The sequence below is a fragment of the Acipenser ruthenus genome, chromosome 26, assembly GCF_902713425.1.
Source record: "Acipenser ruthenus chromosome 26, fAciRut3.2 maternal haplotype, whole genome shotgun sequence".
NCBI lineage: Eukaryota > Metazoa > Chordata > Actinopteri > Acipenseriformes > Acipenseridae > Acipenser > Acipenser ruthenus.
This window is the reverse complement of record NC_081214.1, coordinates 11461479-11489033: the sequence shown is the minus strand read 5'-3', so window position 1 is coordinate 11489033 and position 27555 is coordinate 11461479. Positions and strand designations below refer to the sequence as shown.

The window sequence follows — 27555 nt, the reverse complement described above, 5'->3', positions numbered from 1 at the left end:
GAGCATCATGAAGAACAAGGAACACACCAGGCAGGTCCGAGATACTGTTGTGGAGAAGTTTAAAGCCGGATTTGGATACAAAAAGATTTCCCAAGCTTTAAACATCCCAAGGAGCACTGTGCAAGCGATAAGATTGAAATGGAAGGAGTATCAGACCACTGCAAATCTACCAAGACCTGGCCGTCCCTCTAAACTTTCAGCTCATACAAGGAGAAGACTGATCAGAGATGCAGCCAAGAGGCCCATGATCACTCTGGATGAACTGCAGAGATCTACAGCTGAGGTGGGAGACTCTGTCCATAGGACAACAATCAGTCGTATACTGCACAAATCTGGCCTTTATGGAAGAGTGGCAAGAAGAAAGCCATTTCTTAAAGATATCCATAAAAAGTGTCGTTTACAGTTTGCCACAAGCCACCTGGGAGACACACCAAACATGTGGAAGAAGGTGCTCTGGTCAGATGAAACCAAAATCGAACTTTTTGGCAACAATGCAAAACGTTATGTTTGGCGTAAAAGCAACACAGCTCATCACCCTGAACACACCATCCCCACTGTCAAACATGGTGGTGGCAGCATCATGGTTTGGGCCTGCTTTTCTTCAGCAGGGACAGGGAAGATGGTTAAAATTGATGGGAAGATGGATGGAGCCAAATACAGGACCATTCTGGAAGAAAACCTGATGGAGTCTGCAAAAGACCTGAGACTGGGACGGAGATTTGTCTTCCAACAAGACAATGATCCAAAACATAAAGCAAAATCTACAATGGAATGGTTCACAAATAAACATATCCAGGTGTTAGAATGGCCAAGTCAAAGTCCAGACCTGAATCCAATCGAGAATCTGTGGAAAGAACTGAAAACTGCTGTTCACAAATGCTCTCCATCCAACCTCACTGAGCTCGAGCTGTTTTGCCAGGAGGAATGGGCAAAAATTTCAGTCTCTCGATGTGCAAAACTGATAGAGACATACCCCAAGCGACTTACAGCTGTAATCGCAGCAAAAGGTGGCGCTACAAAGTATTAACTTAAGGGGGCTGAATAATTTTGCACGCCCAATTTTTCAGTTTTTTATTTGTTAAAAAAGTTTGAAATATCCAATAAATTTCGTTCCACTTCATGATTGTGTCCCACTTGTTGTTGATTCTTCACAAAAAATTACAGTTTCATATCTTTATGTTTGAAGCCTGAAATGTGGCAAAAGGTCGCAAAGTTCAAGGGGGCCGAATACTTTCGCAAGGCACTGTATATATATATATATATATATATATATATATATATATATATATATATATATATATATATATATATATATATTGCCCCTTTTATTACACCCTCAAATTTAAGGAGATTATAAATCAGTAGAATTTACAAGACTGTAGGAGAATCAGTCTTTGATTCGTGGCGGGACGGGGATTGCTGTATGTAACCTGAAAGCACTGCAGTATTATTGTATTTACCATTAAAGCACTGCAGTATTACTGTATTTACCCTGAAAGCACTGCAGTATTGCTGTATTTACCCTGAAAGCACTGCAGTATAACTGTATTTACCCTGAAAGCACTGCAGTAGTACTCTATTTACCCTGAAAGCACTGTAGTATTACTTATTTACCCTGAAAGCACTGCAGTATTACTGTATTTACCCTGAAAGCACTGCAGTATTACTGTATTTACCCTGAGAGCATTGCAGTATTACTGTATTTACCCTGAAAGCACTGCAGTATTGTTGTGGAAGCAGATAGCCGGTGTTCAGAATATTCTCACCCCTCCAGACTCGATCTACCAGGCTTTAAACGTTTAAGATAAGTGGATCGGGTGGTACTTGATTCAATTCTCGTTATAAGAGATGTATTTAGCAGTCTGCACTAACCATAACTAAAACAGGATTAGTCAACACATTTTTTTAACATCCTAAAATGTTTTTGCATTTTACATTGCATTTTACACTGGATTGTCAGAAGGCTTGAAAGAAGTTCCTATTCCAATGTTCTGTCTTCAAGGTCCAGGCTCTTTTACTTTGCTTCACTTTGCTATTCTGTGCCTTTACTGCAGTATGGCAATCAGCAGTCCTTTGATTTAGGGACTTTTACAAAGGAACGCAGTCAGCAGCCAGTAGCAATGCCCTGCTTCTTACCAGATTGCTGCTTTATATTGCTTACCATATTGATTTCATAGAGGTGCTCACATGAATGCACTACATATATCCCAAGAGGCAGCTCATTCATGTTTCATTTAAGCACAATATTACTGTATGGTTATTAAGCAGAGCTGCAATGAAGTTTCCTTTGTTTTCTTTTCTTAGGACTCTTCTTCGTTATGTTCTCAGAAACAAGGGATAATGAAACAGGGCTGGCTGTACAAAGCCAACATGAACAGCACCATCACCGTCACCATGAGGGTAAGTTTGAAGTGAAGAACAACAAACCGCTTTCATCAGCTAAAGCCAGATCAGTAAACACTCTCTCCCTGTCCTTGTCCATGTGCAGGTCAGTAAACACTGTGTCCTGACCTTGTCCATGTGCAGGTCAGTAAACACTCTCTCTCTCTGCCCTTGTCATTGGGCAGGTCAGTAAACACTCTCTCTCTCTGTCCTTGTCATTGGGCAGGTCAGTAAGCACTCTCTCCCTGTCCTTGTCCACATGCAGGTCAGTAAACACTCTTTCCCTGTCCTTGTCCACATGCACGTCAGTAATCACTCTCTTCCTGTCCTTGTCCACATGCAGGTCAGTAAACACTCTCTCCCTGTCCTTGTCCACATGCAGGTCAGTAAACACTCTCTCGCTGCCCTTGTCATTGGGCAGGTCAGTAAACACTATCTCTCTGCTCTTTGGAGTTGCAGAGGCAGGATAATTGTGCTGTCTTAGTAAACCTCTCTCTCTGACTTTCTTGAGCTGGGCAGAAAAAAGATACGTGGCTATAATTGGAATGAGCAAGCTAGGAAAGGATAGCTTCTTCATTATTGTGATGTTAGTGATAAAATTAAAGCAAGGTGAGTCTGCTTTAACAAATAACAAAGCCATTGGCATTACAACAACTATTTAAAATAATGATGTAAAAAAAGAAATTATGCATTTCATTAGGCTTAAGGAAGTAAATTATAAAACGGTTTTAATGATACATAAAATAAAGCCTTTAAACAATAAGCAAGCAGTAAAGATGAGATTTCAAACCAAGCATTACGATATGTGTTAAATGCTATATATTAGGCATTCTTTGATTGTAAAGCAGTGCTTTGCCTTGAATATCTGCCTAGGCCTAGTATATTAAAGATGTGTGATCCACTAGTACAAAACTATTGCAACTTAGTCGATTTAATACAATTATGAGCCTGGGATCTGGAAGCTGTGACATGGAGGAGTGCTGTGATTTTAAATGTACGTAGGACTGCAGTCTGTCATCTCTGACGATTTGTGCAATCTGGGTCAAAGGAACAGCAGGTTATAAAAAAGAACCCCAAGGATCTTTGCTAGATCCAAAAACTCTTGTCTGCGTTTCAGCTCTTTGCGAGCGTTATTCCAGACAGTCATTTAAGCACATACTTGTGAAACTTATCGAGTTTCTTTAGTAGCTTTAACAGCTGGATTGTATTTATGTTAAAGTCTTAAACTGGCAAACAGGAATGACAATTATTTAAATTTCCTGTTTTTTCTCAGTTGCTTAACCCAATACCCTACAGTACCCCACAGCTGGTGCATCTGTATGTGATTGAGCTGCTCAACAGGCTGGCGTTGTGTCCTAATTCTGAAGGAGTCAATGGATTTACAGGAAATGCAATAGAATTTAAAATTCTGCATGTGATTTTTTTTCCAGGCATTCAAGAAGAGGTACGTCTACCTAACCCAGCTCCCTGATGGCTCTTACATCCTCAATTTTTACAAGGATGAAAAGAATTCCAAAGAAACCAAAGGATCCATCTTTCTGGATTCCTGTATCGATGTTGTGCAGGTGCATATATATATATAACAAGCAATTCCACCATGTGTACAGGTTGTTCTACACAGTAAAGTACAGCTTAATAGAAACCCTTTAAACCCTAACCCTATATCAGTGAGTCGAGCTCTCTAAACAGGTTACCCAGAGCCACGAGGTACAGTACAAATCAGCTCTCATTATTGTTATATGCTGATCTTCTGACTAATTTTATTAATTCCCCTGCCTTGTTCTATGGTATGCCAGTACCATCGTTGCTGCCCTTAATGTGTCTTTACAACCTACATCAATCAAACCGTGTTTTCCTTTGATGTGTGAAATTTCCTTGGTAGTGGCCCAGCTTTCCTCACTCCAGCTGCTCTTCTGAGTTGCATGGGAGCCAGTGTGCACAGTGAAGCAGCAGAGCACGTTCTGCACCAGCTGTCTAATTCTTCCCAGTCTACAGTGGTGGCAGGCAGGGCTGCTTTTCAAACTGCGTCGTCAAAAAGTCACTTTGGATTTGGATTGGATTATACTTTGATGGCGAACACTGTATACGGAGATTGGATTGCAGTGTTTTTTGGATAACTAAATAATAAATTATAATGCATATCATCATTGAATTATTTATTTCCAAAAAGCATGTAGGGCTGCTACAGTATATGGCAGACTAACTTTCAGTGTGTTTTCATTGTATTTAGAGATGTTAATAACAGACCACCCCTGAGGTGAACACCAGCGTGATTCACAATAAAATAAAAGCAATAAAATACAGTGAGCCTGTCTGATTACCTTGAATAGGAACCTGAGGACCTTGTTGAGATTTATTTATATATACAGTGATATTAATATGGAAACATATTCTCAACATTATTTGTTTGTTTTTTTGTTCATTGTTTATCTGAACATTTGATAAGCTTTGAGATCAGGCTTGCACAGCCCTGGCCCTCAGTGACCATGCCACATCAGGTTTTAGTGGTTATCAATAATATAATGACCAGATTATTACCTGAATACAGGTGTAATTGATTCAGTAAAGTAATTAAGGGTATAGTTGTATCGGGGCTAGAATGGCCATCAATGTGCACCACTGTTTTCTCTAATGAAGAATAACTATTTCTAGCTTAGAGAAAACATACTTGTAGCTTAGAGAAATGGACCCTTAAAGAGTCCTAGGCTCTTTTATTGAATTTGACTAAATCCATACTGAGAGGGTGACTGGGTCCTATTGTTGTCTCTGCCACAGTGCCCTAGGATGCGCCGCAATGGGTTTGAGCTCAAGATGCAGGAGTACAGTCACTATCTGGCAGCGGAGAGTGAGCAGGAAATGGAGAAGTGGGTGAGCACACTGAAGAAGGTCATTCAGAGTAGCGCTGACCCCGTGCTCCAGGACAAGAGAAATGGGGACTCACTCGACTGTTTACTAGGTACATCTTAATATCCAATACCAGGGCTTGCCTTAACACCATTAGAGGGGTTCTGTACAACATCATCGGGTAATTGCAGCCCCCTCCCAGTACAAGGTATTGCAAATAGTCCTAGTATATGAAGTTCAGTTTATTCATTTGGTTAGTCACAGGAAGGTTAGCAGTTGTCAGTTGTTATGTCATGTTTGTCTCATCGTGAATTACTGAATCTGGAAAGTGTCACACAGGCAATTCCCACACTCCGAGCCGAGTCTATGTCAGTGAGACGGCCCCTATTCACTGCTTCCTCTTCACACAATCACACACTATGAGCTGATCACAGTCCGTGTCAGTGAGACGGCCCCTATTCGCTGCTTCCTCTTCACACAATCACACACTATGAGCTGATCACAGTCTGTGTCAGTGAGACGGTCCCTATTCGCTGCTTCCTCTTCACACAATCACACACTATGAGCTGATCACAGTCCGTGTCAGTGAGACGGCCCCTATTCACTGCTTCCTCTTCACACAATCACACACTATGAGCCAATCACAGTCCATGTCAGTGAGACGGCCCCTATTCGCTGCTTCCTCTTCACACAATCACACACTATGAGCTGATCACAGTCCGTGTCAGTGAGACGGCCTCTATTCACTGCTTCCTCTTCACACAATCACACACTATGAGCTGATCACAGTCTGTGTCAGTGAGACGGCCCCTATTCGCTGCTTCCTCTTCACACAATCACACACTATGAGCTGATCACAGTCCATGTCAGTGAGACGGCCTCTATTCGCTGCTTCCTCTTCACACAATCACACACTATGAGCTGATCACAGTCCGTGTCAGTGAGACGGCCCCTATTCGCTGCTTCCTCTTCACACAATCACACACTCCGAGCTGATCACAGTCCATGTCAGTGAGACGGTCCCTATTCACTGCTTCCTCTTCACACAATCACACACTATGAGCTGATCACAGTCCGTGTCAGTGAGACGGCCCCTATTCGCTGCTTCCTCTTCACACAATCACACACTCCGAGCTGATCACAGTCCATGTCAGTGAGACGGTCCCTATTCACTGCTTCCTCTTCACACAATCACACACTATGAGCCAATCACAGTCCATGTCAGTGAGACGGCCCCTATTCGCTGCTTCCTCTTCACACAATCACACACTATGAGCTGATCACAGTCCGTGTCAGTGAGACGGCCCCTATTCACTGCTTCCTCTTCACACAATCACACACTATGAGCCAATCACAGTCTGTGTCAGTGAGACGGCCCCTATTCGCTGCTTCCTCTTCACACAATCACACACTCCGAGCTAATCACAGTCCATGTCAGTGAGACGGTCCCTATTCACTGCTTCCTCTTCACACAATCACACACTATGAGCCAATCACAGTCTGTGTCAGTGAGACGGTCCCTATTCACTGCTTCCTCTTCACACAATCACACACTATGAGCTGATCACAGTCTGTGTCAGTGAGACGGTCCCTATTCACTGCTTCCTCTTCACACAATCACACACTATGAACCGATCACAGTCTATGTCAGTGAGACGGCCCCTATTCACTGCTTCCTCTTCACACAATCACACACTATGAGCTGATCACAGTCCGTGTCAGTGAGACGGCCCCTATTCACTGCTTCCTCTTCACACAATCACACACTATGAGCCAATCACAGTCTGTGTCAGTGAGACGGTCCCTATTCGCTGCTTCCTCTTCACACAATCACACACTATGAGCTAATCACAGTCCATGTCAGTGAGACGGTCCCTATTCACTGCTTCCTCTTCACACAATCACACACTATGAGCCAATCACAGTCTGTGTCAGTGAGACGGTCCCTATTCACTGCTTCCTCTTCACACAATCACACACTATGAGCTGATCACAGTCTGTGTCAGTGAGACGGTCCCTATTCACTGCTTCCTCTTCACACAATCACACACTATGAACCGATCACAGTCTATGTCAGTGAGACGGCCCCTATTCACTGCTTCCTCTTCACACAATCACACACTATGAGCTGATCACAGTCTATGTCAGTGAGACGGCCCCTATTCACTGCTTCCTCTTCACACAATCACACACTATGAGCTGATCACAGTCTGTGTCAGTGAGACGGTCCCTATTCGCTGCTTCCTCTTCACACAATCACACACTATGAGCTGATCACAGTCCATGTCAGTGAGACGGCCCCTATTCACTGCTTCCTCTTCACACAATCACACACTATGAGCTGATCACAGTCCGTGTCAGTGAGACGGCCCCTATTCACTGCTTCCTCTTCACACAATCACACACTATGAGCTGATCACAGTCCGTGTCAGTGAGACGGCCTCTATTCACTGCTTCCTCTTCACACAATCACACACTATGAGCTGATCACAGTCCGTGTCAGTGAGACGGCCTCTATTCACTGCTTCCTCTTCACACAATCACACACTATGAGCTGATCACAGTCCGTGTCAGTGAGACGGCCCCTATTCGCTGCTTCCTCTTCACACAATCACACACTATGAGCTGATCACAGTCCGTGTCAGTGAGACGGTCCCTATTCACTGCTTCCTCTTCACACAATCACACACTATGAGCTGATCACAGTCCGTGTCAGTGAGACGGTCCCTATTCACTGCTTCCTCTTCACACAATCACACACTATGAACCGATCACAGTCTGTGTCAGTGAGACGGTCCCTATTCACTGCTTCCTCTTCACACAATCACACACTATGAGCTGATCACAGTCTGTGTCAGTGAGACGGTCCCTATTCACTGCTTCCTCTTCACACAATCACACACTATGAGCTGATCACAGTCCGTGTCAGTGAGACGGCCTCTATTCACTGCTTCCTCTTCACACAATCACACACTATGAGCTGATCACAGTCCGTGTCAGTGAGACGGCCCCTATTCGCTGCTTCCTCTTCACACAATCACACACTATGAGCTGATCACAGTCCGTGTCAGTGAGACGGTCCCTATTCACTGCTTCCTCTTCACACAATCACACACTATGAGCTGATCACAGTCCGTGTCAGTGAGACGGTCCCTATTCACTGCTTCCTCTTCACACAATCACACACTATGAACCGATCACAGTCTGTGTCAGTGAGACGGTCCCTATTCACTGCTTCCTCTTCACACAATCACACACTATGAGCTGATCACAGTCTGTGTCAGTGAGACGGTCCCTATTCACTGCTTCCTCTTCACACAATCACACACTATGAGCTGATCACAGTCTGTGTCAGTGAGACGGTCCCTATTCGCTGCTTCCTCTTCACACAATCACACACTATGAACCGATCACAGTCCGTGTCAGTGAGACGGCCCCTATTCGCTGCTTCCTCTTCACACAATCACACACTCCGAGCTGATCACAGTCCATGTCAGTGAGACGGTCCCTATTCACTGCTTCCTCTTCACACAATCACACACTATGAGCTGATCACAGTCCGTGTCAGTGAGACGGTCCCTATTCACTGCTTCCTCTTCACACAATCACACACTATGAGCTGATCACAGTCCGTGTCAGTGAGACGGCCCCTATTCGCTGCTTCCTCTTCACACAATCACACACTATGAGCCAATCACAGTCTGTGTCAGTGAGACGGCCCCTATTCTCAGTGTGTGAATGTGTGAAGAGGAAGCACTGTTATTCACTGTTCTGATGAAACCCATCACAGTTTGCACTGTTATTCATTTTTCTAATGAAACCCATCACAGTTTGCACTGTTATTCACTTTTCTAATGAAACCCTTCACAGTTTGCAGTGTTATTCACTGTTCTGATGAAACCCATCAGTTTGCACTGTTATTCACTTTTCTAATGAAACCCATCACAGTTTGCAGTGTTACTCACTTTTCTAATGAAACCCATCACAGTTTAATTGCTTGTGGCCCTGCTTTGACAGGTTCAGTCTTGTATCTACTTTGCGCTTTGGCTAGCAAAGGATTTTGTGTCTCCCCACCTGTGAAACTACTGCAGATCAGGAAACTGAAAGCATAGAGAAGGGATGAGATGGTGTGGAACTGAATTAGTCTTTTCTGTAGTTTCCTAAATAAGGAACTTGGTGTGCTTTGAATGAGTGTCATATAAATGAAGTTTTAAAACTTGCAATTGGGAGGAAAGACTGCCCCCTACACATTACCTCACCCAATCTGAGAACAGTGACTTACCCCTCTCCTGCGTTTGTTTCTTTCTCATTATGGGGTCGGGTGCTGGACCCTCTCAAACCTACTGCGTGTAAGGAAATTGTTCATTCTGTACGTCACATAATCATCAATAAAATATAATTATTTCTGTGTTGTGGTGATTTGACCTAAACTACAGAAATTTAAGTTGCAATCTTCTTCCTGGTGTTGAAAATAATTTTACTTATGAATCTTTGCATGTCAGCATTTATTTCAGTTATGCAATAGCAGCTAAAAACCCTGTCCTCCAAATGTGTTTATTTTTAATCAAAAGATGATGACACCAGAAGCCAAGGGAAACCGGAAAACATGATGGAGAGCTTGGAAAGGAGCATGCATCCCGAGCTGATGAAGGTATTAACAAATATCCATATAGTGGTGTGGCAAGACGTGGACTTCAAAGTGACCATTTAATTGCAGCATGTAGTTATGTCAATATCGAATGGACCTTTGGCAGCAAAGAGGATATTATTCACATCTCAAGAACAGACACACACACACACGCACGCACACACACACACACACAAACTCTACACTCCACGGAAACGACCCTCCTTGACCTCTGACATTGTTGGTCATGCTATTCTCCTCTCCTCACTCTCTAACTGGTTGATCTCAGGCACTGCTCTTGCCTGGTTTTCCTCCTATCTTTCTAACCGTTGCTTCCAGGTTTCTTGGCACGGCTCTCTCTCTTCCCCTCGCCCCCTCTCTACAGGTGTACCTCAAGGATCTGTCCTGGGACTTCTCACTCTACACCCGCTCTCCTCTTTTGGCTTCTCCTACCACCTCTATGCTGATGATGCCCAGATCTTTCTATCTCAACTTGGACGCATTCTCACCACTTCAAACTCAACCTCTCTAAATCTGACCTCCTCTACTTTCCTTCTGCTTCCTCTCCCTCCTCTGCCTTTTCTATTTCAGTATCCCTTGATTCAATCATTCTTTCTCCATCCCCTTCTTCTAAAAACCCAGGTGTTATTCACTTCTCCCTCTCCTTCTCTCAACACATCTCTTCCCTGGACACGCACTTGCTGCTTCTTTCTTAGCAACATCTACTGAATCTGTCCTTTTTTCACTGCTTATTCCACTCAACCCCTGGACCAAGCTCTTGTACTCCAGACTGGACTACAGTAACTGTCTCCTTGCTGGTCTCCCTGCTTCGGCTATCCGCCCCCTTCAGCTCTCTACTGTTACCTCTCTGCTTCACACCCTCCACTGGCTACCTATCTCTGCTGGCATTCAATTCAAGACTTGTGTTCTTACCTACCGCTCTCTTTACCACACAGCCCCCTCCTGCCTCTAATCCCTCATGTCTCCCTACACCCCCTCTCTCCCTCTCTGCTCCTGCTCTACTGGCCGACTGGTCAAGCCTTCTCTCCACTCTCCATCCTACTGTGCCCGCTCCTTCTCTCCCCTAACCCCTCAGTGGTGGAACCAGTTACCAGCTAACTTCAGGACTGCTCCGTTTGTTTAGACTGCACTTGTAGATCTCTTCCCTCCTACTATGCACTGGACTTTCCTGATCTACGCATCACATTACTGGATCCTCAGCTGATGCACTATCCTTGCACTATTGCACTACTATTATGTCATTATTGATATAAGTTGTAATCCTAACTTGCTGCATCCTTGTTCATATTGTATTTTAGTGGTATTATTTGCACTTATTGTAAACTATATTGTATAACATATTAAGCTTGCCCTGTAACACCTGTAAGTCACCTTGCATAAAGGTGTCTACCAAATAAATAATAATAATAATAATAATAATAATAATAATAATAATAATAATAATAATAATAATAATAATAATAATAACACATTGTGGAAGAGTGAGGAATTCACAGACACAGGAGACAGAAAGTTATAGTGCTAAACACCACTCGGGAGCACGTTTTGTTATTCATCGGCAGGTGGCCCTAGAGGTCCGCCGTTCCCAGATACCAGCAATGGTAACTAAGAACGACCAGATAGACACTCGCAGGTGCCTAAACAAATAATACTCAAAAACAAAAGGTACAAAGAAAAAGAGAAAAATAAAACACTTTTAATCAAAATTACAAAATTAAGTTGCAGTACTCTGCAGCGTTTCCCCAACCGTCGCTAGCCGTACGGCCTGGGTCTCCGTCCTACACTCTGCCGTTCCCTCCACCTGTTCTTAAACACTGTTGGGGTTCTGCCCAAGGTTTCCACGCTCTCTATTTTTCTTTTCTTTTGTTTTTTTTCTCCGTCCGTCCACGGTCTTTTAGAGCAGCGCTTTCGCTAGCTCGCTGTCGGTCTAGAGGGGCAGATCTGAGGGAACAGGCCCAGCAATCCCCCAAGGCCCGCCTCTCAGCCATTCAGAGAGAGGGAATGCCAACACACCCTCTTCCCCACCTCTCAGTGTCACCGCCATGACTGACGGGCGGATCTTACGAGGCTGCTGCCCTCTTCCTGCAGCACTATGCATTTGCCAGACAGTCAGCACAGATCTCCCCTGTTACATGCAGACACACACACAAAAACACACAGACACACACAAACACATACAGACAGACACAGACACACACATGCTGTCACACACAAACACACACACACAAACACACAGACACACAAACACACACAGACAGACACAGACACACACACACATGCTGTCACACACACACATACAGACAGAGACACACAAACACAGACAGACAGACACAGACACACACATGCTGTCACACACAAACACACACACAAACACATGCAAACACACAGACACACAAACACACACAGACACACACATATGCTTTTGCTGCTATCAGAATTAAATCTTGACATGCATTTTTCAAAGCAGGATCTTTGTACTGCAGTAGAGCAGTTACAGCGTTGAAAAGGACACTTTAAAATAACCCCCCTTTGAATGTTTAATAAACCAGATGAAAATATATTCCAATATGTTTAATACACCAGATGAAAATATATTCCACTATGTTTTTCAGTATGCAAGAGAAACCGATCAGCTCAATAAAATTAACAGAAATGAAGGAAGACACCAGATCTTTTCTTTGGATCCAGACACACAGGTAACATCCTGAGTAAAAGGACTGAACAGTTGTGGATTGTTAATGACAAGGAACATTAGATTCATATATCATGAATTAATATGGCAGCGCCTTTACAGCTGTGTGGACAACACTGTAAACTGCAGTGAGGCACTTGATTGTGTCAGAGATGTATACATTGTTACTCGATGGTCTCAGAGGTGTATACATTGTTACTCGATGGTCTCAGAGGTGTATACATTGTTACTCGATTGTCTCAGAGGTGTATACATTGTTACTCAGTGGTCTCAGAGGTGTATACATTGTTACTCGATGGTCTCAGAGGTGTATACATTGTTACTCGATGGTCTCAGAGGTGTATACATTGTTACTCTATTGTCTCAGAGGTGTATACATTGTTACTCAGTGGTCTCAGAGGTGTATACATTGTTACTCGATGGTCTCAGAGGTGTATACATTGTTACTCGATGGTCTCAGAGGTGTATACATTGTTACTCGATGGTCTCAGAGGTGTATACATTGTTACTCGATTGTGTCAGAGGTGTATACATTGTTACTCAGTGGTCTCAGAGGTGTATACATTGTTACTCGATGGTCTCAGAGGTGTATACATTGTTACTCGATGGTCTCAGAGGTGTATACATTGTTACTCGATGGTCTCAGAGGTGTATACATTGTTATGCGATGGTCTCAGAGGTGTATACATTGTTACTCGATGGTCTCAGAGGTGTATACATTGTTACTTGATGGTCTCAGAGGTGTATACATTGTTACTCGATGGTCTCAGAGGTGTATACATTGTTACTCGATTGTCTCAGAGGTGTATACATTGTTACTCAGTGGTCTCAGAGGTGTATACATTGTTACTCAATTGTCTCAGAGGTGTATACATTGTTACTCGATGGTCTCAGAGGTGTATACATTGTTACTCGATGGTCTCAGAGGTGTATACATTGTTACTCGATGGTCTCAGAGGTGTATACATTGTTACTTGATGGTCTCAGAGGTGTATACATTGTTACTCGATGGTCTCAGAGGTGTATACATTGTTACTCGATTGTCTCAGAGGTGTATACATTGTTACTCAGTGGTCTCAGAGGTGTATACATTGTTACTCAATTGTCTCAGAGGTGTATACATTGTTACTCGATTGTCTCAGAGGTGTATACATTGTTACTCAGTGGTCTCAGAGGTGTATACATTGTTACTCGATGGTCTCAGAGGTGTATACATTGTTACTTGATGGTCTCAGAGGTGTATACATTGTTACTCGATGGTCTCAGAGGTGTATACATTGTTACTCGATGGTCTCAGAGGTGTATACATTGTTACTCGATTGTGTCAGAGGTGTATACATTGTTACTCAGTGGTCTCAGAGGTGTATACATTGTTACTCGATGGTCTCAGAGGTGTATACATTGTTACTCGATGGTCTCAGAGGTGTATACATTGTTACTCAATGGTCTCAGAGGTGTATACATTGTTACTCGATGGTCTCAGAGGTGTATACATTGTTACTTGATGGTCTCAGAGGTGTATACATTGTTACTCAGTGGTCTCAGAGGTGTATACATTGTTACTCGATTGTCTCAGAGGTGTATACATTGTTACTCGATGGTCTCAGAGGTGTATACATTGTTACTCGATGGTCTCAGAGGTGTATACATTGTTACTCGATGGTCTCAGAGGTGTATACATTGTTACTCAGTGGTCTCAGAGGTGTATACATTGTTACTCGATGGTCTCAGAGGTGTATACATTGTTACTCGATGGTCTCAGAGGTGTATACATTGTTATGCGATGGTCTCAGAGGTGTATACATTGTTACTCGATGGTCTCAGAGGTGTATACATTGTTACTCGATGGTCTCAGAGGTGTATACATTGTTACTCGATTGTGTCAGAGGTGTATACATTGTTACTCAGTGGTCTCAGAGGTGTATACATTGTTACTCGATGGTCTCAGAGGTGTATACATTGTTACTCAGTGTTCTCAGAGGTGTATACATTGTTACTCGATTGTCTCAGAGGTGTATACATTGTTACTCAGTGGTCTCAGAGGTGTATACATTGTTACTCGATGGTCTCAGAGGTGTATACATTGTTACTTGATGGTCTCAGAGGTGTATACATTGTTACTCGATGGTCTCAGAGGTGTATACATTGTTACTCGATTGTCTCAGAGGTGTATACATTGTTACTCGATGGTCTCAGAGGTGTATACATTGTTACTCGATTGTCTCAGAGGTGTATACATTGTTACTCAGTGGTCTCAGAGGTGTATACATTGTTACTCGATGGTCTCAGAGGTGTATACATTGTTACTTGATGGTCTCAGAGGTGTATACATTGTTACTCGATGGTCTCAGAGGTGTATACATTGTTACTCGATGGTCTCAGAGGTGTATACATTGTTACTCGATTGTGTCAGAGGTGTATACATTGTTACTCAGTGGTCTCAGAGGTGTATACATTGTTACTCGATGGTCTCAGAGGTGTATACATTGTTACTCGATGGTCTCAGAGGTGTATACATTGTTACTCAATGGTCTCAGAGGTGTATACATTGTTACTCGATGGTCTCAGAGGTGTATACATTGTTACTTGATGGTCTCAGAGGTGTATACATTGTTACTCAGTGGTCTCAGAGGTGTATACATTGTTACTCGATTGTCTCAGAGGTGTATACATTGTTACTCGATGGTCTCAGAGGTGTATACATTGTTACTCGATGGTCTCAGACGTGTATACATTGTTACTCGATGGTCTCAGAGGTGTATACATTGTTACTCAGTGGTCTCAGAGGTGTATACATTGTTACTCGATGGTCTCAGAGGTGTATACATTGTTACTCGATGGTCTCAGAGGTGTATACATTGTTATGCGATGGTCTCAGAGGTGTATACATTGTTACTCGATGGTCTCAGAGGTGTATACATTGTTACTCGATGGTCTCAGAGGTGTATACATTGTTACTCGATTGTGTCAGAGGTGTATACATTGTTACTCGATGGTCTCAGAGGTGTATACATTGTTACTCGATTGTGTCAGAGGTGTATACATTGTTACTCAGTGGTCTCAGAGGTGTATACATTGTTACTCGATGGTCTCAGAGGTGTATACATTGTTACTCGATGGTCTCAGAGGTGTATACATTGTTACTCGATGGTCTCAGAGGTGTATACATTGTTATGCGATGGTCTCAGAGGTGTATACATTGTTACTCGATGGTCTCAGAGGTGTATACATTGTTACTCAGTGGTCTCAGAGGTGTATACATTGTTACTCGATGGTCTCAGAGGTGTATACATTGTTACTTGATGGTCTCAGAGGTGTATACATTGTTACTCGATGGTCTCAGAGGTGTATACATTGTTACTCGATGGTCTCAGAGGTGTATACATTGTTACTCGATTGTGTCAGAGGTGTATACATTGTTACTCAGTGGTCTCAGAGGTGTATACATTGTTACTCGATGGTCTCAGAGGTGTATACATTGTTACTCGATGGTCTCAGAGGTGTATACATTGTTACTCAATGGTCTCAGAGGTGTATACATTGTTACTCGATGGTCTCAGAGGTGTATACATTGTTACTTGATGGTCTCAGAGGTGTATACATTGTTACTCAGTGGTCTCAGAGGTGTATACATTGTTACTCGATTGTCTCAGAGGTGTATACATTGTTACTCGATGGTCTCAGAGGTGTATACATTGTTACTCGATGGTCTCAGAGGTGTATACATTGTTACTCGATGGTCTCAGAGGTGTATACATTGTTACTCAGTGGTCTCAGAGGTGTATACATTGTTACTCGATGGTCTCAGAGGTGTATACATTGTTACTCGATGGTCTCAGAGGTGTATACATTGTTATGCGATGGTCTCAGAGGTGTATACATTGTTACTCGATGGTCTCAGAGGTGTATACATTGTTACTCGATGGTCTCAGAGGTGTATACATTGTTACTCGATTGTGTCAGAGGTGTATACATTGTTACTCGATGGTCTCAGAGGTGTATACATTGTTACTCGATTGTGTCAGAGGTGTATACATTGTTACTCAGTGGTCTCAGAGGTGTATACATTGTTACTCGATGGTCTCAGAGGTGTATACATTGTTACTCGATGGTCTCAGAGGTGTATACATTGTTACTCGATTGTCTCAGAGGTGTATACATTGTTACTCAGTGGTCTCAGAGGTGTATACATTGTTACTCGATGGTCTCAGAGGTGTATACATTGTTACTCGATTGTCTCAGAGGTGTATACATTGTTACTCGATGGTCTCAGAGGTGTATACATTGTTACTCGATTGTCTCAGAGGTGTATACATTGTTACTCAGTGGTCTCAGAGGTGTATACATTGTTACTCGATGGTCTCAGAGGTGTATACATTGTTACTCGATGGTCTCAGAGGTGTATACATTGTTACTCGATTGTGTCAGAGGTGTATACATTGTTACTCAGTGGTCTCAGAGGTGTATACATTGTTACTCGATGGTCTCAGAGGTGTATACATTGTTACTCGATGGTCTCAGAGGTGTATACATTGTTACTCAATGGTCTCAGAGGTGTATACATTGTTACTCGATGGTCTCAGAGGTGTATACATTGTTACTTGATGGTCTCAGAGGTGTATACATTGTTACTCAGTGGTCTCAGAGGTGTATACATTGTTACTCGATTGTCTCAGAGGTGTATACATTGTTACTCGATGGTCTCAGAGGTGTATACATTGTTACTCGATGGTCTCAGAGGTGTATACATTGTTACTCGATGGTCTCAGAGGTGTATACATTGTTACTCAGTGGTCTCAGAGGTGTATACATTGTTACTCGATGGTCTCAGAGGTGTATACATTGTTACTCGATGGTCTCAGAGGTGTATACATTGTTATGCGATGGTCTCAGAGGTGTATACATTGTTACTCGATGGTCTCAGAGGTGTATACATTGTTACTCGATGGTCTCAGAGGTGTATACATTGTTACTCGATTGTGTCAGAGGTGTATACATTGTTACTCGATGGTCTCAGAGGTGTATACATTGTTACTCGATTGTGTCAGAGGTGTATACATTGTTACTCAGTGGTCTCAGAGGTGTATACATTGTTACTCGATGGTCTCAGAGGTGTATACATTGTTACTCGATGGTCTCAGAGGTGTATACATTGTTACTCGATGGTCTCAGAGGTGTATACATTGTTATGCGATGGTCTCAGAGGTGTATACATTGTTACTCGATGGTCTCAGAGGTGTATACATTGTTACTTGATGGTCTCAGAGGTGTATACATTGTTACTCGATGGTCTCAGAGGTGTATACATTGTTACTCGATTGTCTCAGAGGTGTATACATTGTTACTCAGTGGTCTCAGAGGTGTATACATTGTTACTCAATTGTCTCAGAGGTGTATACATTGTTACTCGATGGTCTCAGAGGTGTATACATTGTTACTCGATGGTCTCAGAGGTGTATACATTGTTACTCGATGGTCTCAGAGGTGTATACATTGTTACTTGATGGTCTCAGAGGTGTATACATTGTTACTCGATGGTCTCAGAGGTGTATACATTGTTACTCGATTGTCTCAGAGGTGTATACATTGTTACTCAGTGGTCTCAGAGGTGTATACATTGTTACTCAATTGTCTCAGAGGTGTATACATTGTTACTCGATTGTCTCAGAGGTGTATACATTGTTACTCAGTGGTCTCAGAGGTGTATACATTGTTACTCGATGGTCTCAGAGGTGTATACATTGTTACTTGATGGTCTCAGAGGTGTATACATTGTTACTCGATGGTCTCAGAGGTGTATACATTGTTACTCGATGGTCTCAGAGGTGTATACATTGTTACTCGATTGTGTCAGAGGTGTATACATTGTTACTCAGTGGTCTCAGAGGTGTATACATTGTTACTCGATGGTCTCAGAGGTGTATACATTGTTACTCGATGGTCTCAGAGGTGTATACATTGTTACTCAATGGTCTCAGAGGTGTATACATTGTTACTCGATGGTCTCAGAGGTGTATACATTGTTACTTGATGGTCTCAGAGGTGTATACATTGTTACTCAGTGGTCTCAGAGGTGTATACATTGTTACTCGATTGTCTCAGAGGTGTATACATTGTTACTCGATGGTCTCAGAGGTGTATACATTGTTACTCGATGGTCTCAGAGGTGTATACATTGTTACTCGATGGTCTCAGAGGTGTATACATTGTTACTCAGTGGTCTCAGAGGTGTATACATTGTTACTCGATGGTCTCAGAGGTGTATACATTGTTACTCGATGGTCTCAGAGGTGTATACATTGTTATGCGATGGTCTCAGAGGTGTATACATTGTTACTCAGTGGTCTCAGAGGTGTATACATTGTTACTCGATTGTCTCAGAGGTGTATACATTGTTACTCAGTGGTCTCAGAGGTGTATACATTGTTACTCGATGGTCTCAGAGGTGTATACATTGTTACTCGATGGTCTCAGAGGTGTATACATTGTTACTTGATGGTCTCAGAGGTGTATACATTGTTACTCGATGGTCTCAGAGGTGTATACATTGTTACTCGGTGGTCTCAGAGGTGTATACATTGTTACTCGTTTGTGTCAGAGGTGTATACATTGTTACTCAGTGGTCTCAGAGGTGTATACATTGTTACTCAGTGGTCTCAGAGGTGTATACATTGTTACTCGACGGTCTCAGAGGTGTATACATTGTTACTCGATGGTCTCAGAGGTGTATACATTGTTACTCAGTGGTCTCAGAGGTGTATACATTGTTACTCGATTGTCTCAGAGGTGTATACATTGTTACTCGATGGTCTCAGAGGTGTATACATTGTTACTCAGTGGTCTCAGAGGTGTATACATTGTTACTCGATGGTCTCAGAGGTGTATACATTGTTACTCAGTGGTCTCAGAGGTGTATACATTGTTACTCGATGGTCTCAGAGGTGTATACATTGTTACTTGATGGTCTCAGAGGTGTATACATTGTTACTCGATGGTCTCAGAGGTGTATACATTGTTACTCGATGGTCTCAGAGGTGTATACATTGTTACTCGATGGTCTCAGAGGTGTTTACATTGTTACTCGATGGTCTCAGAGGTGTATACATTGTTACTCGATGGTCTCAGAGGTGTATACATTGTTACTCAGTGGTCTCAGAGGTGTATACATTGTTACTCGATGGTCTCAGAGGTGTATACATTGTTACTCGATGGTCTCAGAGGTGTATACATTGTTACTCAGTGGTCTCAGAGGTGTATACATTGTTACTCGATGATCTCAGAGGTGTATACATTGTTACTCGATGGTCTCAGAGGTGTATACATTGTTACTCGATTGTGTCAGAGGTGTATACATTGTTACTCAGTGGTCTCAGAGGTGTATACATTGTTACTCAGTGGTCTCAGAGGTGTATACATTGTTACTCGATGATCTCAGAGGTGTATACATTGTTACTCGATGGTCTCAGAGGTGTATACATTGTTACTCGATTGTGTCAGAGGTGTATACATTGTTACTCAGTGGTCTCAGAGGTGTATACATTGTTACTCGATTGTCTCAGAGGTGTATACATTGTTACTCAGTGTCTCAGAGGTGTATACATTGTTACTCGATTGTCTCAGAGGTGTATACATTGTTACTCAGTGGTCTCAGAGGTGTATACATTGTTACTCGATGGTCTCAGAGGTGTATACATTGTTACTTGATGGTCTCAGAGGTGTATACATTGTTACTCGATGGTCTCAGAGGTGTATACATTGTTACTCGGTGGTCTCAGAGGTGTATACATTGTTACTCGTTTGTGTCAGAGGTGTATACATTGTTACTCAGTGGTCTCAGAGGTGTATACATTGTTACTCAGTGGTCTCAGAGGTGTATACATTGTTACTCGATGGTCTCAGAGGTGTATACATTGTTACTCGATGGTCTCAGAGGTGTTTACATTGTTACTTGATGGTCTCAGAGGTGTATACATTGTTACTCGATGGTCTCAGAGGTGTATACATTGTTACTCGATTGTGTCAGAGGTGTATACATTGTTACTCAGTGGTCTCAGAGGTGTATACATTGTTACTCGATTGTCTCAGAGGTGTATACATTGTTACTCAGTGGTCTCAGAGGTGTATACATTGTTACTCGATTGTCTCAGAGGTGTATACATTGTTACTCAGTGTCTCAGAGGTGTATACATTGTTACTCGATTGTCTCAGAGGTGTATACATTGTTACTCAGTGGTCTCAGAGGTGTATACATTGTTACTCGATGGTCTCAGAGGTGTATACATTGTTACTTGATGGTCTCAGAGGTGTATACATTGTTACTCGATGGTCTCAGAGGTGTATACATTGTTACTCGGTGGTCTCAGAGGTGTATACATTGTTACTCGTTTGTGTCAGAGGTGTATACATTGTTACTCAGTGGTCTCAGAGGTGTATACATTGTTACTCAGTGGTCTCAGAGGTGTATACATTGTTACTCGACGGTCTCAGAGGTGTATACATTGTTACTCGATGGTCTCAGAGGTGTATACATTGTTACTCAGTGGTCTCAGAGGTGTATACATTGTTACTCGATGGTCTCAGAGGTGTATACATTGTTACTCAGTGGTCTCAGAGGTGTATACATTGTTACTCGATGGTCTCAGAGGTGTATACATTGTTACTCGATGGTCTCAGAGGTGTATACATTGTTACTCAGTGGTCTCAGAGGTGTATACATTGTTACTCGATGATCTCAGAGGTGTATACATTGTTACTCGATGGTCTCAGAGGTGTATACATTGTTACTCGATTGTGTCAGAGGTGTATACATTGTTACTCAGTGGTCTCAGAGGTGTATACATTGTTACTCGATTGTCTCAGAGGTGTATACATTGTTACTCAGTGTCTCAGAGGTGTATACATTGTTACTCGATTGTCTCAGAGGTGTATACATTGTTACTCAGTGGTCTCAGAGGTGTATACATTGTTACTCGATGGTCTCAGAGGTGTATACATTGTTACTTGATGGTCTCAGAGGTGTATACATTGTTACTCGATGGTCTCAGAGGTGTATACATTGTTACTCGGTGGTCTCAGAGGTGTATACATTGTTACTCGTTTGTGTCAGAGGTGTATACATTGTTACTCAGTGGTCTCAGAGGTGTATACATTGTTACTCAGTGGTCTCAGAGGTGTATACATTGTTACTCAGTGGTCTCAGAGGTGTATACATTGTTACTCGACGGTCTCAGAGGTGTATACATTGTTACTCGATGGTCTCAGAGGTGTATACATTGTTACTCAGTGGTCTCAGAGGTGTATACATTGTTACTCGATTGTCTCAGAGGTGTATACATTGTTACTCGATGGTCTCAGAGGTGTATACATTGTTACTCAGTGGTCTCAGAGGTGTATACATTGTTACTCGATGGTCTCAGAGGTGTATACATTGTTACTCGATGGTCTCAGAGGTGTATACATTGTTACTCAGTGGTCGCAGAGGTGTGTACATTGTTACTCGATGGTCTCAGAGGTGTATACATTGTTACTCAGTGGTCTCAGAGGTGTATACATTGTTACTCGATTGTCCCAGAGGTGTTTACATTGTTACTCAGTGGTCTCAGAGGTGTATACATTGTTACTCGATGGTCTCAGAGGTGTATACATTGTGTAAGATAGCGGGTTGTGAGAGACGGCAGGGAGGGGGTTAAAACCTCCCTGCAAAAGAAAAACATGTGAGAATGCACCGTTTTGTATTGCTTTGTTGTTTTATTAAATTTTCTAATTGATTTGTTAATTGTTTTATTATTAATGATTATCCCCACCTGGGCTTTATTAGGGGATTTAAAAGGAGAGCAGGCAGTCTGCTGGAGGCTGCTGAGTAGAAGGAGGCAGAAGAGGTGCTCTGTCTCCGAGTAGCCAGAGAAGAAAAGTAAGTGCGGTGTCAAACCAGTGTGTGTTTAAGTTTGAGGTTTTTTTGAAAAGTCGGGGAAACAGCTTAGCTGTCCCGTGTTAGGAAGGGTGTTCCCGTGTGTAAGTTAGTGCTCGTACAGAGCTAGGTGTTTATTTTGTGTATTTGTTTTTTTTTTGTGTTTATTAAAAAATTAGCGCAACCGCGCAAGAAAATCAATTTCTGTGTGCTGGGTCGTATTTTTAAAGGGGCACGAACCCGAGTGAGTGACAATCGTGTTACAATTGTCACTCGATGGTCTCAGAGGTGTATACATTGTCACTCGATGGTCTCAGAGGTGTATACATTGTTACTCGATTGTCTCAGAGGTGTATACATTGTTACTCGATGGTCTCAGAGGTGTATACATTGTTACTCGATGGTCTCAGAGGTGTATACATTGTTACTCGATTGTCTCAGAGGTGTATACATTGTTACTCGATGGTCTCAGAGGTGTATACATTGTTACTCGATGGTCTCAGAGGTGTTTTCATTGTTACTCGATGGTCTCAGAGGTGTTTACATTGTTACTCGATGGTCTCAGAGGTGTATACATTGTTACTCGATGGTCTCAGAGGTGTATACATTGTTACTCGATGGTCTCAGAGGTGTATACATTGTTACTCGATGGTCTCAGAGGTGTATACATTGTTACTCGATGATCTCAGAGGTGTATACATTGTTACTCGATGGTCTCAGAGGTGTATACATTGTTACTCGATTGTGTCAGAGGTGTATACATTGTTACTCAGTGGTCTCAGAGGTGTATACATTGTTAATCGGTTGTCTCAGAGGTGTATACATTGTTACTCAGTGGTCTCAGAGGTGTATACATTGTTACTCGATTGTCTCAGAGGTGTATACATTGTTACTCGATGGTCGCAGAGGTGTGTACATTGTTACTCGATGGTCTCAGAGGTGTATACATTGTTACTCAATTGTCTCAGAGGTGTATACATTGTTACTCAGTGGTCTCAGAGGTGTATACATTGTTACTCGATTGTCCCAGAGGTGTATACATTGTTACTCAGTGGTCTCAGAGGTGTATACATTGTTACTCGATTGTCTCAGAGGTGTATACATTGTTGCTCAATGGTCTCAGAGGTGTATACATTGTTACTTGATGGTCTCAGAGGTGTATACATTGTTACTCGATGGTCTCAGAGGTGTATACATTGTTACTCGATGGTCTCAGAGGTGTATACATTGTTACTCGATTGTCTCAGAGGTGTATACATTGTTGCTCGATGGTCTCAGAGGTGAATACATTGTTACTCGATGGTCTCAGAGGTGTATACATTGTTGCTCGATTGTGTCAGAGGTGTATACATTGTTACTCGATGGTCTCAGAGGTGTATACATTGTTCTGGAGGGATGCCTGACTAATAGTGAGAATGGAGTGGAATGAAGGTCACACACTACCGAACATAATACAGTCAGCAGCAGGGAACAGTAGAATGTAATAGGTTGTCGGCATGTGGAAAACGTATTGTATGAACACAATTAAAAACAATGTCTATACTGTATATGACAGGTTTGCTTTAGAATTAAAGCCAGCACATGTAATGGAACACTTACATCTCTGTGGCAAGACACTTGACTCCCACTGAATATTTCCTCAGTAATTAACATGTCCTTCTGTCATTTTCTTCAGAGGTTAGACTTCTCAGGAATTGAGCCAGATGTGAAGCCCTTCGAGGAGAGGTTTGGCAGGCGCATTATGGTCAATTGTCATGATTTAGCCTTCAGCCTTCAAGGCTGTGTTAATGAGAAACTGGATGGGACTCTAACAAATGTGAGTGTGGATTTAACACTTGTTCAAATGCTTGTTAGCATGCTTTGTGTGTCATTATAAGGTGGACTGCACTGCTGCTGCACATGTGCAGTCTCTTTGACTGTGGGGCCATGTTCAGGGCCCTCCTTCGTTCCCGGGTGGCGCTGGAGCACGCCGACGCGGAGTCCACTGGCGACATGACGTCTTTTGTCGACCAGTGGGCTCTGGGTGGCGTGCTCTGCACCACCCCCCCCTTTGTTTTGAATATTTAATTTGGAAAACTGGCTTAGTTAACGGACGGTTTCTGTTGGCACCCCCTTTTGATTAGGGGGCGCCAAACTGTATTTTTTCACCGGCTGCCTTCGGGCAGCTGGTGCGCTGGCTGCCAGTAGGCGGCCGGCGCAGTTTTTTATCGGCCATTAAATAGGCTGCACATGTGCACGTGTCTCTACAGTGCGGACGCTAGAGTCCATTTCATTGATTAACCACTGCTGCTGCACATGTGCATGTGTCTCTACAGTGCGGACGCTAAGCCATCATGTGAAGTCCTCCGTTAGAGTGCTCTTACTTTTTACAACATGAATGTGGATGAGACTGCATGTGTACAATATTTCTGTGTATATGGTAAATAACCTTACACTTTATAAACACTACAGCTGACCTGACCTCTATATTTGACATACATATATTTGACAGTTATTAAATGTTTGAGAACATTTCCAAACATTTAACACTTGGAAAACATTTACTGTTTAAACTCTACTCGATGAAAATTTCCATTAAAATGTATTTAATCCATAACTGTTTACATCCAGTGGTGTAAAGTAACTTGGTGGCTCACTGTTTACCAAGTTGTTTATATGAAATACATACATATCTGTTATTCAGAGGTGCAGGAACAGGGTTATGAATACACTGGACAAGCTGCATAGAATGGATAAATAAATTATTTGTGTGGGTTAATGTTGATGAATAAGAGCCAGAAATAAAACCTTAAGTGAGAACTCAGCATGCTAGGAACACAGCAGCATTTACAGGGACAGCAGATTCACTGCCTATGTATAAATACGCTTGCTACTATTACACTTTTATTTTTTTGCCAAATCGATGCTTAATATCGATGTTTATTTTAGAAACAATTTACCATTTTTTTCAACCTTTATTTTTCAATTCAAGCAGAGAATGGGTGAAATCGACCTTTATGCTTAAAAAAAAAACCAGACTTTTTATGCCACTGAGAAACGTCTCATTTAGCGAAACCCCTTTATCATATTCAACATGCAACAAAACCATGGTTACCAGCATTCTAATTGAAATAACATTTGGCCACAGCGGAGCTATATCTTGTAAAGATAAAGATCCTACACAAATATAAAAGTGTATTACACAGACTTTTATAGCATAAATGTACAAGTAAAAATAATATGCACAGAACAAAACATGAGATAGTTGAACAGAACTACCTTGCACTTATTATACAGAGTCTGAGCTCCCCCTCTCCTGCTTCAGCACAGCTGCACTCAGAGTCACTGGAAGGCAAGGCAGATCGGCCAGGGTATTGTGCACAATATTCATTAAGTATTTTCCTCTTGCACCACATTTTCAAATCAAACTAGTAACTGTCATTGTATACCTAACAGTGCCGCCTCGAAAATTTAAGCAAAAAATAAATAAATAAAATCACATACTGAGTGATCACATACATTTACTTTCTTTGCATAAATATGACTTATTTTGCATACAAGCTGCTCCATGAACGTGGTTGAAAGCAGTATCAGTTGATGGAAAATCTGGCTTCTCTGTGCTGGACTGCTTCCCATACAGTCGCTGGAGGAGCAGAGGATCAGGGAGAGTCTGCCTACTCCTGCAGAGTGATTAGCCAATCATATTCCTCCTACTTTGATCTCGCAACGTCGCAAGCAGTTGCAGGGATGTGTGTTGAATAAAGTGTGTTTTCTCATTTTCAGCTGGAGCCATTTTTTGTCACCCTTGCTTTGTTTGACATCACAAAAAACTGCAAAATCTCAGCCAATTTCCACATAGACTTGAACCCACCGTGTGTGCGTGAAATGCTGTCAGAGGCATCTGCACAATCAAACAGGGATCAAGACCAAGGGGGCTCCTCTGCAAACCAGCCTGTCCTTCAGAGAGTGTCTGAGTCTCTACTGCAGAATCCAAAACAGGTACCGTACACAGCCAGTACAAGTGGGATAGGCAGGGTGATTCTGGAGGTGCATGCAGCCAATCTCCATAATCAAGTATCATTAGTACAAGTGGGATAGGCAGGGTGATTCTGGAGGTGCATGCAGCCAATCTCCATAATCAAGTATCATTAGTACAAGTGGGATAGGCAGGGTGATTCTGGAGGTGCATGCAGCCAATCTCCATAATCAAGTATCATTAGTACAAGTGGGATAGGCAGGGTGATTCTGGAGGTGCATGCAGCCAATCTCCATAATCAAGTATCTAGTACAAGTAGGATAGACAGGGTGATATATATATATATATATATATATATATATATATATATATATATATATATATATATATATATATATATATATATATGTGTGTGTATAAATATATGAGGCTCTCTATAGGGCACCAGGATCAAAGAATTTGTAGGATGAAAATCCATGGCAATCATAAGAACATAAGAAAGGTTACAAATGAGAGGAGGCCATTCAGCCCATCTTGCTTGTTGCAGCTTCTTGAAGGATCCCAGGGTGTCAGCTTCAACAACATTACTGGGGAGTTTGTTCCAGACCCTCACACATCAGATCACATCTGTTGTGATTTTCCAAGCATTTCTGTAAACAATAAGACCAGAGGCAGTTAATTAGATGTAATTAAAAATAATGTGATATCTGTATAATGTGAAAATAATGTATAATGTGATTCTTGTAACAATTGTAAGTCACCCTGGATAAGGGCGTCTGCTAAGAAATAAATAATAATAATAATAGATGTGGTTGTATACTTTACTTCCTGACCCTTGAAAAGAATGTCAGAATAGAAATAATAATAAAAAAAAGAAAATATATTTTGAACGGAGCACTCTGATTGGCTCCGCAGGGAGTGTTGTTGTCGTCTCTCAGCTTGTATTTTCTTACGATTACTGTACTTTGGTTTTCATTCATTTTAAAATTACAATAATAGTCCTTGTTGTGAAGTAACTGCTGTTGCTTAATGACCTACAGTAGCAGTCTGTCATTGCACAGCAGCGCACATCATGGCTTGTCTTTTTACTTCATGCAATCTGGGGAACCCCACCCCCTGGCAACCCC

The 27555-nt window shown here is 42.2% G+C and overlaps 1 protein-coding gene across 2 annotated transcripts in view; it reads left to right on the top strand.

The window, feature by feature from the left end:
• The window catches only part of LOC117430424 (dedicator of cytokinesis protein 11-like), a 136899-nt gene that overhangs the window by 32189 nt on the left and 77155 nt on the right, over positions 1 to 27555 (top strand). For both annotated transcript variants that reach the window (XM_059001058.1, XM_059001057.1), the window contains exons 6-12: positions 2305 to 2400; positions 3813 to 3947; positions 5158 to 5338; positions 9798 to 9877; positions 12487 to 12570; positions 24149 to 24289; positions 26236 to 26451. In XM_059001058.1, the coding sequence (XP_058857041.1) occupies positions 2305 to 2400; positions 3813 to 3947; positions 5158 to 5338; positions 9798 to 9877; positions 12487 to 12570; positions 24149 to 24289; positions 26236 to 26451 (933 nt within the window). The remainder of the gene's footprint in view (positions 1 to 2304; positions 2401 to 3812; positions 3948 to 5157; positions 5339 to 9797; positions 9878 to 12486; positions 12571 to 24148; positions 24290 to 26235; positions 26452 to 27555) is intronic.